General features: G+C 54.0%; 1 protein-coding gene across 1 annotated transcript; it reads right to left on the reverse strand.

Annotated features, from left to right (window-relative positions):
- Positions 1–2023: 2023 nt before the first annotated feature.
- On the reverse strand, positions 2024–12204 carry ABCF3 (ATP binding cassette subfamily F member 3; the record flags this gene model as incomplete). The annotated part of the gene is made up of 20 exons (XM_029960726.1): positions 2024–2928; positions 3734–3821; positions 4182–4314; positions 4489–4580; positions 4784–4872; positions 5465–5597; positions 5932–5976; positions 6210–6286; positions 6448–6648; positions 6806–6861; positions 7449–7471; positions 7674–7730; positions 8049–8108; positions 8651–8731; positions 8937–9203; positions 9475–9597; positions 9713–9810; positions 11573–11628; positions 11940–12019; positions 12092–12204. Coding segments are annotated over 20 exons (2031 nt in total), but the record flags the coding sequence as incomplete, so codon positions are not given.
- Between the last annotated feature and the right edge of the window lie 2 nt (positions 12205–12206).

Raw genomic sequence — 12206 nt, forward strand, 5'->3', positions numbered from 1 at the left:
GGGGGGGAACACCGCGCTCGAACGGTCCCCGCGCGCCCCCGGGGGCGGGGCGGCACCCACCACACCGGGGGGCTCCGTCCGACCTGGCCCGGGACAACTCCAGGGATGGGGCATCCATAGCTGCTCTGGGAAACCTGTGCCACTGCCTCACCACACTCCTGGGGAAGTCTTCCTAATATCCAACCTGAATGTCCCCCTTGCAGTTTAAAGCCATTTGCCCTTGTCCTATGACTATGTGCCTGTATAAAAACTCCCTCTACCTCTTTTCTAAATATTTCAATAGCAAAATCCAGTCCAGAAATTGCATTTTCCTATTACTGGATGAGGATAGGCACCCCACGAGCAGGGACATAGGTAAGGCAGAGATGTTTAACACTTTCTTCAATTCAGTCTTCAACACCAGTGATGGGCTTTGGGGGTCCCTGAGCTGGAGTACCATGACTGTGAGAATGATAACCTCCTACTCAACCCCAAACTCATGCAGGATCTTCTTTTTCAGCTGGATCCCTTTATAGGGATGGCCTATGGGGCCTTATTGGATTCATCCAAGAGTACTCAAAGAGCTGGTGGATGCCATCATGAGACCTCTCTCGGTAATTTTTGAACTGCTCTGGGAATCTGGAGAAGTCCCAGTTGACTGGAAACGGGCAAACACTGTCCCAGTTTTCAAGAAAGGTAACAGGGATGATCCTGGTGCCTGGTAAAATTATGGAGAAGATTATTCTGAGAGTTTCTGAAATACACCTGAAGAACAATGCAGGCATGGGTCCCAGCCAGCACAGGTTCATGAGGACCATGAAAGTCCTGCTTAATTTCCTTTTAGGACAAGGTGACCCATGTAGTTGATCAAAGGAAGCCTTGACACAAAAAGATGTAACTTATTTGGATTTCGGTAAAGCTTTAGATACTGTCTCTCCAAGGATCCTTCTGGACAAAATGTCCAGCACACAGCCGGATAAACACCTCATGCAATGGGTGAGCAACTGTCTAACAGGTGCAAAGGGTAATAGTGAATAGTGACAACAGACTGGCAACTTGTCGCTAGTGGGGTTCTGCAGGACACAATTTTAAGGCCAATGCTCTTCAACATCTTTATAAACAACATGGATGCAGGACTTGAAGGTACACGGAGTTTGCCAATGACGCCCCCTGTATCTGAAGTAAGGCAGCCTAGTCAGCAGGCTCCCCTGATCAGTCAGCCTATAGCAGACCTTGACCACAGGGGGTCTTTGGCTGGTCCAGTCCTTGTTTTTTATCCACAGACTCTCAACCTGTTCATGGCTGTTACTCAGAGGTAGCTCTTCACAATCTGTCCCTTCCTTAACATAGAGCCCAACAGCCCTGCCCCTCCTTCCCAGCCTCTTCTGAAAGCTTATAGCCCTCCATTGCAGTGTTCCAGTTTTATGATGTGTCCCATCACATTTCTGTGATAGCAATTAGGTCAGTTTTCTAGTTGCACCACTGTTTCCAACTCCTCTTGCTTGTTACCCATGCTGTGTGCATTGGGGTAGAGACACTTCAGGGAGGCTATCAGCTTCTTCACCTCTTGGGAGAAGCCCTCTCTAATAATTCCTTTGTGACAATTTATAGGTATTACCCGGTTGCTTCCTAAAGTGTTAGTGTTTCATGGTTCCTCTCAGGCACTCAGAAGTACCTCCCCTTACCCTGCTAAATCTAGTTTAAAGCTCTGTCCCCTCCTCTTGCTCACTTCACACAGCCATCAAACCACAACTGGATCCTGGACCCTCCAGAGCTGACACCAGACCCCAGCCTTGCCCCCCAAGGTGGCACCTCAATGGCCTGTGGCACTCCAGTGACCAGTGGCACACTGTCAGAGCTCCACACAACCCACCCCAGCTAGTGGCCTCCCCTGCACCACAGAGCTGCCATTTAATTTGGAAAGAATCATCTGGAAAGCATCTCCCGCTGGGCAACTTTGCCCTTCAAGCAGCAGCAAGACAACCTCCCCCTCACCCCTGCCAAACAAAGCCCCCCAGCCCCCCAGCGAAAGGAGAGCATTGCACCCACTGCATCCTGGGTTTATTTACACCACAACCTCCGTGTGGGTGGGCAGGGAGGGATGCTGGACAGCCCACCCCCTGGGCCGGTTCAAAGGCAAGGCAGGCGAGGCGGTATCGGCAGCAGCACAGGGAAAGGAACAGGGAGAAGGGCCTGGGTGAACCAGGCTCTGGCTCCCTCGGCACTACAGACGCAAGCGAGCCCCAGCATTGGGGGGCTGGGGAAGAGGCGGGGTCACTTTTAGCAGCAAAGGCCTCATTTCCCTCCAAGGCAGCAGGGAGGACAGTGGCATGTGATGGAGCCGGACTAGTGTTCAGGCAGTTAAACAAAAAAACAAAGAAAGAAAAAGGCAGAGGGTGAAGCGAAGAAAGACGGAGAACAGCTCCTTTCCTGCCCTCCAGAGCACGGAGTTAAACCAGGGTAGGGATGCGACACCGCCTTCCCTCCTCTCGGCAGAGCAGCAGCTCCAGGCACAGCCTTCCCAGTGTGCCCAGGGCTGGGCACAGCCCTGGCCAGTGGCAGAGTCCCCGGCGTGCCCCTGGCCACGCACAGCACCAGGCTCCTGCTCCCACGCTGTCCTTCCACCCGGCCCTGGGAGGGGAGAGCAGTTCAGGTGGCAGTTTGATGGCATGGCTGACAGTCCATGTGGGCAGCAGCGTCCTCGGCGCTCTGCCAGGCACAGTTGGGATGGATGCCAAGGTGGCTGAGCTTTGCCCTCCAGCCCCTGGCGCAGTCCGGCTCCCGCCTCCCTTATAGGAAACCTTCCTTCCGGAACTGCTCCTTCAGGATGTCTCTGTACTGGTCAAAGCCACCCTCGATGCGGGTCACGGTGGCGTTCTCACACACCCACAGCTCCTGGCACACCAGGCGGATGAAACGCTCGTCATGTGACACCAGGATTATACCACCCTGTCAACACACAAGGGAGAAAAATGGGAACTTAGTGGACCACAACCCAGGGCTCAGGGACAGTAGCATGGAGATCCTGTGCCCCTGTCCAGCCTGTGCTCACACTTCAGGATTCCATCCACTTCAGGGAAAACTGAACAGTATTTCACTGGCAGGGACCTCACTGCAGCCTTTTCTTCCTTCAGGGGGACACAGATCATGTAAAAATGAGGCATGTGCAGCAGGAACGTATTTAGTCTCCACTCTTGGAAAGTAAGTGCAAGGTTTGTTACTGGCTCTCCAGGTCTCAGACAACTTCAAGGATGGAGAATCCATGCAAAGTCAGTAACACTGAAAAGGTGTCTAGTTAAGGCCCCGAGCAACCTCAGCTAAGCTTTTCTTTCACAGGAAAACCGCTCCAACTTGAGCAACAACCACTGATATCCAGGGCGATCACAGTGGTATCTGGAGCCTGAGTCTTTGGAGATCAGCCATAAAACGTGCCTAAGAAAGATCTGAGTGGCCCCAAGGCAGGGCTGAGAGATGCACACAGCATGTGATAAAGTCACAGAGTGTAGGTGGCTGGTCAGGATGGGGGACAAGATACTCTCTGGGCTGCTGTTGCCTCTCTCAGACAAAGCCAGCAAGTAAAACTAACTACCAGGATGGACAGCTAAGGCAGAAATGTGACTGATTTCCCAAATTTTGTCCTAGACTTGAAGTCACCACTGGTGTTGACCATCCACCTCTCACTGAGATACCAAGTACCTTGAGCTGGAGGCTGCAGGAAGTGTTAGAAAAACAGATCTTACTGGGACAACCTTACCCGGAACTTATTCAGTGCCTTTGCCAGTGCCTCAATGGTCTCCATGTCCAGGTGATTTGTCGGCTCATCCAGAATGTAGAAGTTTGGACTGGAAGAGAAGACAGCTCTGAAGATGCACTGAACAGGCTTGGGCTTGGTCCACACCCCAACTGCTGCTTTAACCACTTAGAGCCACAGCCACTGGCATGTGCCTGGCTCCAGGATCAGGGTTGCCCAGCTCCAGGGACACATCTCATCCTGAGCCCAAAGCAGTGGGAGAAAACCACCTGCCTCCTTCCACACCATCCCCCCATCCCCCCAGGGTGACAACCTCCCTCCCCATAAAGCCCCCCAAGAACAAGATTTCCGTGGGGTAGCAGAAAGTCCCTGAACGCCTGCCTTCCTCCCAGTGAAGAAGACTCCAGGGATGAAGCCATGCAATAATTAATGGTATTTGGGAGAAAATTACCAGGGCATCGTCATCTGGGCAAAGGCCACGCGACTCTTCTGCCCCCCAGACAGGCTGGCCACAGGACGCAGGGCCAGCTCTCCCGAGATGCCGTAGCTCCCCAGCTGATGCCGGTATTCCTCCTCTGTCTTCCCTGCAGGATCATGTCACAACACAGCTATGGACACCTAGCATGACACAGAGCCCTCGGCTCTGAGCTCACACAGCTGGGCAGCCTGTGCCAGACCAGCATGACAGGAGGAATTCAGCAGCACTTCCAGGCAATTCCCTCCCAAGCAGGGGGTTTGCAGGCATCTCCAAAACTCACCTGGGAACCTTCTTGCCAGTAGTTCTACAGCACTGATGTTCAAGTCCAGTTGATCCACATGGTGCTGGCTGAAATAACCGATCTTTAGGTTTCTGCAAAATAAGAAGAAGGATTGGGAGATGGTACCAGGCCCTGCAACCACGGCACTGGCAGCTGCAGCTACCGAAGAGGGGTCACATGTGTGGGTGTGCTGGACCCAACCCCATTGCTCGGGCAGCCATCACTCCAAAGCACAGCCCAGGAGCCCTCCAGCTGCACCATCCCTCCCAATCCCCCTGCCCTTCCTCCCAGGTACCTGTGAGCATGTCTGATCCCTCTGACTGGTGCCAGCTCCCCCATTAAGATCTTTAGCATGGTTGACTTGCCAGCTCCATTTTCCCCAACCTAGAGAAGAAGCAACAGCATTGGAGAACGTGAAACCCGTGAAGGTACTTTGGAGAGGGGGGCAGCAATCAAGGAATTTCATCTCTCATGGATGATGAGGGGGAGCAGGATGGGAGCATAACCAGTGACTCCAGTTAGCAGGAAGCTGCATTTCTATCACAGATGAGCAGCATGGGCAGCAGTGTCGGGAGGTATTCCCCCCTCACCCTCGAGCCTAAGGATTTCCTGGTCTGGCCTCAGCTGCAAGCACACAGCATCTCTGCTGCCCCATCCAATGTAGCCCCCACTTGATGCTGCTGTCAGCTGACAGGGAAGATGGACCCAGTCTCTCCTCAGAGACATCCAGTGAAAGGATGAAGGACAAAGGGCACAAATCACAAATTCTAACTGGTAGTAGGAAAAATGTTCCAATGTTCCTCAAAATAAGGGTGATCAAATGCTGCAACAGGACCCAGAATGGGAGAAATAGTCCTCCCCAGAGACAACTGGACAAGGACCTGAGCAACCTGATCTAACATCAAAGCTGTCCCTGCTTTGAGCAGGGACCTCCCAGGGTCCCTTGCAGCTGCCATTATTCTGCAATCCCACATACCACACAGATACGGGACTCCAGGTCAGCAGAGACGGAGAGGGAACGGAAGATATAGTGACTTGGCTCGTAATAGAAGTCTACTTCATCTAGCTGCAGGATTGGGGGGGAGAACTTCTCAAAGCCGTCAGGGAACCTGGGAAGGCAGGAAGAGGTGAGAGATGGCCAGGAACCTCCCAGACCCTGTTCCTAGCCCTCCTGGGATAATCTCTGCAACCCTCCAGGTGACAAGGAGGGCTCCCTGCCACACAGGGCCTCTTGGAAGGATGGTCACGAGAAGGAGACAAAGACCTGCAGCCTTGGCCCCAGGAGGGAACCCAGCCTGAAAGCAGGGGCCTTTGTGGGCTCCCTGTCAGAGTAAGGCTGGACCACACAAAGGGATGGCTGTCCCAGCTGGGACAGGACCAAGAAGTAGTTCACGTCAAAAACAGAGCCAGCACCCTCCAAGCAAGGGCTCAGGTGACACTTACTTCATGATCACCTCAGATTCCTTGTCCACAGGTTTCAGCTCTGGCCTGCAAAAAGAGGATACACATAACCAAGGCGCCTTGAATGAGGGTCTGCTCTCACACCAGAAGCCCAGGTAGAGTCTTCAGCTCTGTGACACCTCATTCCAGCCTCTATACCAGAGACAAATGCTTAAAGCCCATACCACAACTCTATCTGCCAGGCACACTGGGATCCTCTGTTTCTTCCCACTAGCACTGCCCCTCCCTGACCTCCAGAGAGGAGCAGGACAGGCACTCACAGCTTCTCCAACAGCTTGAGCTTGCTCTGGACTTGGGACGCCCGGTTGGCGTTGTAGCGAAAGCGGTCGATGAAAACCTGCAAGAGAGAAAAGCATCAGAGAACTCCAAGTCCCCTTCAGCACCAGCCACCCTGCATTGCTGCCAAACCTCCTGCAGCAATACAACCACAGGTCTAAAAGCAGAGAGAAAGGCACAAGGTTGGGAGAACGCCCCAACTCTACTGGCTTCTCCCAGTACCTGGATGTGCTCACGGTACTGCTGCTGGGCTTCATACTCTCGCTGCTGGTTCTTCAGCCGCTCCTCCTTGATCTTCATGAAGTTCTCAAAGTCCCCACGGTACGTGTCCAGCCGCTGCGAGTGCAGGTGGATGATGTCCGTGGCCACTGCATTCAGGAAGTTCCTGTCGTGGGACACCACGAGGATGGTCGACTGCCAGGTCTGGAGGAGATGGCGAGAGGGAGGCCTGAGCACCATCAACCAGAGCGCAGGGGTTGGTCCCACCACCCAGCCAGTGGGTGGTCCCATCACCACCAGTCTAGAGGAAGTCTCCATTCCTCCCCCTTGCTTTGTATCAAGGCCCCCCATCCCCCCCTACCTGCAGGTAGGTCTCCAGCCACAAAATAGCCCTCACGTCCAGCATGTTTGTGGGCTCTGAGGGAAGGGAAAGAGGCACTGAAGTCAGGAGAGATGGGGATGGCTGGATTACGCTTTTTTCCCCAGAGGAAAGGTTAATGATCAGTGTTGAGGAGAAAGAGAGGCTGAATGGGGACCTTCCCTCCAGCTCAGGGGACTCTTGTGTAGGGTGTGATGGGGTGTGGGCACCAGGGGCTGAGGCTCAGGCAGGGATACTCCCCCCATTCCATATTGGTACCCAGACCCTGGTGCCCCACAGCAGCATCTCACCCAGATCTCCCACCCAAGCTGGGGACTGCCCCCAGCATGGACTGGCAGCCAGGGCACATCTCAGGGACCAGTGAGGGAAAGGGAACAGCACTTGGGACAAGATGACACATACACCACCTGGCTGGGGCACGGATAGGGCTCTGCTGAGTGCAGTGAGAGTGGCTGCCCAAGCAGACTTGCCTGTGCCAGCGGAGCACCAACTGCGCTGCCAGGCCTGCCCGTCACACGGGGCTATTTTGGGCAGGCAGCTAAAGGCCATGGCATGTTCCCAACCCCAACAAGGGCACAGGCAGGCCCTGCAGTGGTGTCAGAGGGGACTTGCAGTATCAACTTACCATCCAGCAGAAGGAGATCTGGCCTAGGGAAAAGAAGACATGGGATCAGAAGCAGAAAGAGCATAGGGCCAGTTCAGTGTCTCACCACACACACAGAGCTGTGATGCCTCCAATGGCCCCAGCTCGAGAGCCTGAGTTGAGAGGACCCCCAGGCAGCACCCCTGCACCTCGCAGCATGGACAGCAAAGAGGCTTAACCCCATAGCATGAAGGCCTGGACACCAACCTGGCAAACAGGGCTCTGGCTAAGGCCAGTCTCATTCTCCAGCCTCCAGAAAACTCTCTGAGAAGAGAAGAGAATGCAGAGAGGGGTTACTGTTCAATGTAGAACCACTGTGTTTGCCTGTCTGCCAGCCTTTCCCAAGGCTCTTTTGGCTCTGTTGTCATCCAGAGGTAGCTTGTCCCTGCAGGTATCTCGGGCACAGCACGAGATCTGCGGTCCAGGAGGAAGGTGATTTGGCAACCCCCAGGGCAGGATGGGCCCTGGATGGGCAGGGATAGACCCCTGTTCTCCTTTACAGCCACAGCAGTGCCTGAGGGCTCACTTGGAACACCTCCCCATACCCATTTCTGGCTTGATACCCAGAGTTTAGCAACTCACTTGGTTGTCTGTTGTTGCATCTTTGCATTAAAGCCCAGCCCAGCAAGAATGACAGACGCCCTGGGGAAAAGGGGAGACAATTGGAATCCAGGTACAGCATCCAACAGCAGAGCACAGTCCAAGGTCTCACCCACCAAGGGAACTCTGCTGCACAGCTTAAAGCCATTCTGGTGCAGGAAAACTTCCCTACACACCCAAGAGCAGCACTTGACTGGGAAATGCAGCCCAGTGGGGCACAGCATCTTCATGAAGTACCAGGAGATTTGCAAGGATTTTTCAGCTCTTTGGCCAGGAAGAGAGTCTCACTACCACCAACATCCCAAAAACATCCCCCAGAAACCAGGAACCTAGGGAGATCCGAGAGGAGCAGCAGCAACAATGCAAGCCATTTGGGGCAAAAAAAATCCCTCCAGCTTCAGGGGGAAGCTCAACTACTCCTAATCCAGCAGAGTTGTGGCACAGAACCGACAAGAAAAGGTAGTAGGGAGAGCCCCATCCCCACACTCTGGATCCCAGGGCCACAGTATCACCCTTCCATACCCCAAACCACTATTCAGCTCTGGCCATGCCAACAGACAGTGATGCCCACGGGGCTGTCTCACCTCGCTGGGGCCTTGTCTGCTTCAATCTCCTCCAGCTTTGCGTAGATTTCTGATAGTCTGGCACCTTCTGTCCCTTCTCCCCTGGAGCAGAACAAAGAGGAGCGTGTGGGACTCACCAGGTTAGAGTTTGAGTGCTGGGGGAGGCTGATCTTCCCAGGCAGGACTAAGGTGGGCAAGATGCAGCCCATCCTCACCAGAGCCTTTCATTGGAAGGGAGAGACCTTACAATGAGACCTCGTGGTGAAGAGGCCACAGAAGGGCTGTAAATCCAGTGGTGACACCTCACCTGCCAGCGTTGATCTTGGCCGTCAGGTCCCTCTCCTCCCGCAGGAGGCTCTCGCGAGTGGTGTCGCACTCCAGCACACTCTGCAGCGCTGGTGTCTCATCCCCTGCCACCTCCTGCTCCACGTGCAGGATGCTGATGTGGGAGGGGATGCGCAGGCTCTGGCTGGCGATCATCTTCAGCAGTGTGGTCTTCCCCAGCCCGTTCCTGCCCACCAGCCCGTAGCGCCGTCCGAAGGCCAGGTTCAGGTCTGCTCCGGTCAGCAGGACACTAAAGTAAGAGGACAGGTCTGGGGTCAGACTGACCCACAGAGAGGAGATAACCAGAGCCACCTGCCCTGATGGGGGCATTTCAGGCTGTGCTGAAGCCAGGTAACCATTACAGGCTTCTCCTGCCCAAAGGCGAAGGGGTCAGTGCCCACCTTGCTTCCTGATCTTTCTCACACTCTCTGTAATTTCTCAACTGCTCTCTAATCCAGTCTCAATTCCCCATGGTCCAAAATCCCAGCCAGGATCTGTCCCACCTCCCCACCCACACTCACCGCTCACCGAAGGACACATCGAAGTTCTCGATACGCACATCATACGACTTGTTCTTGCCTGATGATTCCATGCGAGTCTCCTTCTTGCTGGAAGCTTGGCTGGCAGACGCCTCCTCAAGGACTCTGCAGGCCAGCAGAAGATAGAGAGGGGGCTCAACAGGAAAGCTTTGGTACAGCCAGATCCCAGCCCTGCTCAGCAGAACGGGATGGGGGCGTTGGAGGCACCCTCCATACTCACAGAGGGCCAGATGACTTCAGGGAATCCCGCTCCAACCTCTTGTCCTGCTTGGCTTTCAACCTGGCTTCTGCCTTCTCCAGTTTCTTGGCATTCACCATCTGGGACACGGAACAGAGAGTATGAAGAAGAGAGAGAGCATCTTCAGCAAAAGCCCCAAAAGCCCAGCTTTGGGAGAAAAGAGATCAATCAACCTCTTAAACCCAAAAGAAAGGAAGTGAGGTAGGACAGGGAAACTGGGAAAGATTCAAGCATATTTTCAGGAGGCTAATCAGGCTAGAAAACCACTTCAGGAATAAAGTCCTAAATCAACTGCTCATACACAAGTTCTGCCTCAGCAAGGCAGAGGGTTTGGCCAAACCTATCATACGTCCCGTTTCTGTAGTTCCAGGAACCTGGATCAGCCAAGTCACTCCAATAGCAGCAACCTGCTATCCCAGTGCCTCCTCTGGTACACTCTGCACCCACCCTCAAAGAGCACCACAAGGTGTTTCCCTTCCCAACACATTAAACTTTCACCAGTTTGGAGCAAACTCAGCTTGTGCAGTGGATCAGAAACAAAAAACATTTAATGAACCCTGAAGGCAAGAAGGCGCCAAGTGTTTTAACCTGGCCTCTGGTCTTGGCCAGGCTCTCAGCCCACTCCAGCTTATTCCTGCATCGAGTCAAATATTTGTGGCTGACCAAGAACACTCCTAGATATTTCTAGGCAACTCTGCAGCCACCGGAGCATGTTACAGACCCGTGTGCCAGACTGAAGAGCGCCTTGTTACTGGAGCTACTGGACCCCACACTTACAGGAGAGATTGAGTCACTCTGTAAACCATAACCAGCTCCCTGAATTTCCCAGTAAGACATGTCCTCCAAAACTTGACAGCCCTCCCAAGGCCTTCTCTGAATTGTCTCCAACTTTTCTGAAGATTATTTTTTGAGTTGCAGACACAAGAGCCAGAAAGTGAACCCAGCAGCAACACTCTGGTGCCAAAACCAGCCACAGCTGCCAGCTTTTACTTAAGACTCCCGTTCAGGCATGTGGGGATAGTGTTAGGTCTCAGTCTCCAAGCAAGGGATTCTCATTCTCAACACGTTAACCCATGGAAAGGAGAGCTCTGTGAGGGACCAGCCTGGTAGAGAGACTGCCCACCCTGTAGAGCTCCCTGCTTTGCAGATGCACAACTGCACCTCACCCGCACTCAAACTTTGGCACATCCAACACAGATGGCAAGCCAGGTTGTTCCTGAGAAGCTGCGCATTCCATTGATAGAGATGTCCCGATTTCCTTCAGGTCACGGAGTGTAACTGCTTCCAAACCTCTCTACTCCTGATCTTATTTCTCAAAGCACGACAACCTACAGCTGTTTCTAAAGCTGGGCTTACAACCTCTCCTACAGCAGCTCTCAGTTAACTCCCCACCTGTAACATCCCCACATTCTGCCACTAGGCAGGACTTTATCTCTCATTGAATATTCAAGGTGTCATCCTGGGACATTCCATTTTCTCAATCAAAGGCTTTGCTGTAGGAACCAAAGATCCTTGTGAAAGTCAGAGAAGATGCACCCTGAGCACCACCACTGCATCATCTATGCTTTGAACCTCATTAAGAAATTACAGCAAAATAGATCTTGTCAAATTAATAAGCTCCTGTTGATAATGACACCTGTTGAGCCCCTTCACCAGACTAAGGTCAAGAGATTCTCAAACTATAGAGAGCCTGATACGGAGGAGCAGTAACCCCTGCAGCTGTGCCCCTAACCAGCACCAGCCTGTCCCCATTGCTCTCCAAGGGAGAGGTGACCGGAGCAGGGCAGGGCACCTGCAGCCCCACCTGTCAGATGCTCCCATGAGGGCACAGCCCCCACTTACCGAGGTCTGGCCTCTCTTCAGCAACAGCCCCGGCAGCAGGTCTGCACTGGTGTCACCTGCAAGGACATGTTTGGGTTGGTGAGCTCATGTGTCAGGGAGGCTCCACAAAGCACTGCCTTAATGGCAGCCCAAGCCCAGGCACGAATGATCCCTCTCCCAACAGAAAAAGGGGAACAAAGTGCATCTCTACTCCTTCACCTCAGGTTATCCCACAGGCACTGCTGCCCACAGCTCAGCAGCAGGATGAGAGAGGGGTGCACAGGTGAGTGGTGCCCGAGCTCTACTCCCCAAGGTCAGGTGTGCACACCCGAAGCCCCGAACCACTCTGAGCCCCGGGTATCCTGATGGCAGGGCGGGAGTCACTCACCATATCCATCGGTGATCTGGGAGAGCTGGATGGGGGCGTCCAGCAGCACCTGGCTGCAGCGCTGGGCTTGGCCCTCATCCCTGCGGAGAGGAGGAGGAGAGTGAGTGAGGGGAGCGGGGTGAGGGGGTGTGTGGGGGGCCGGGCGCTCTTACAGCTGCAGGGTGTTGAAGAGGCGCTGGCAGATCTCCCGGATGGCGCCGTCGTCCTTGGTGTCCTGCGACACCTCCCGCAGCAGCTCGCCCACCGCCTCCTCCAGCTCCTCCACCG

This window comes from Manacus vitellinus, unplaced genomic scaffold (genome assembly GCF_001715985.3).
Source record: "Manacus vitellinus isolate BGI_N305 unplaced genomic scaffold, ASM171598v3 scaffold_29_pilon, whole genome shotgun sequence".
Classification (NCBI taxonomy): Eukaryota; Metazoa; Chordata; class Aves; order Passeriformes; family Pipridae; genus Manacus; species Manacus vitellinus.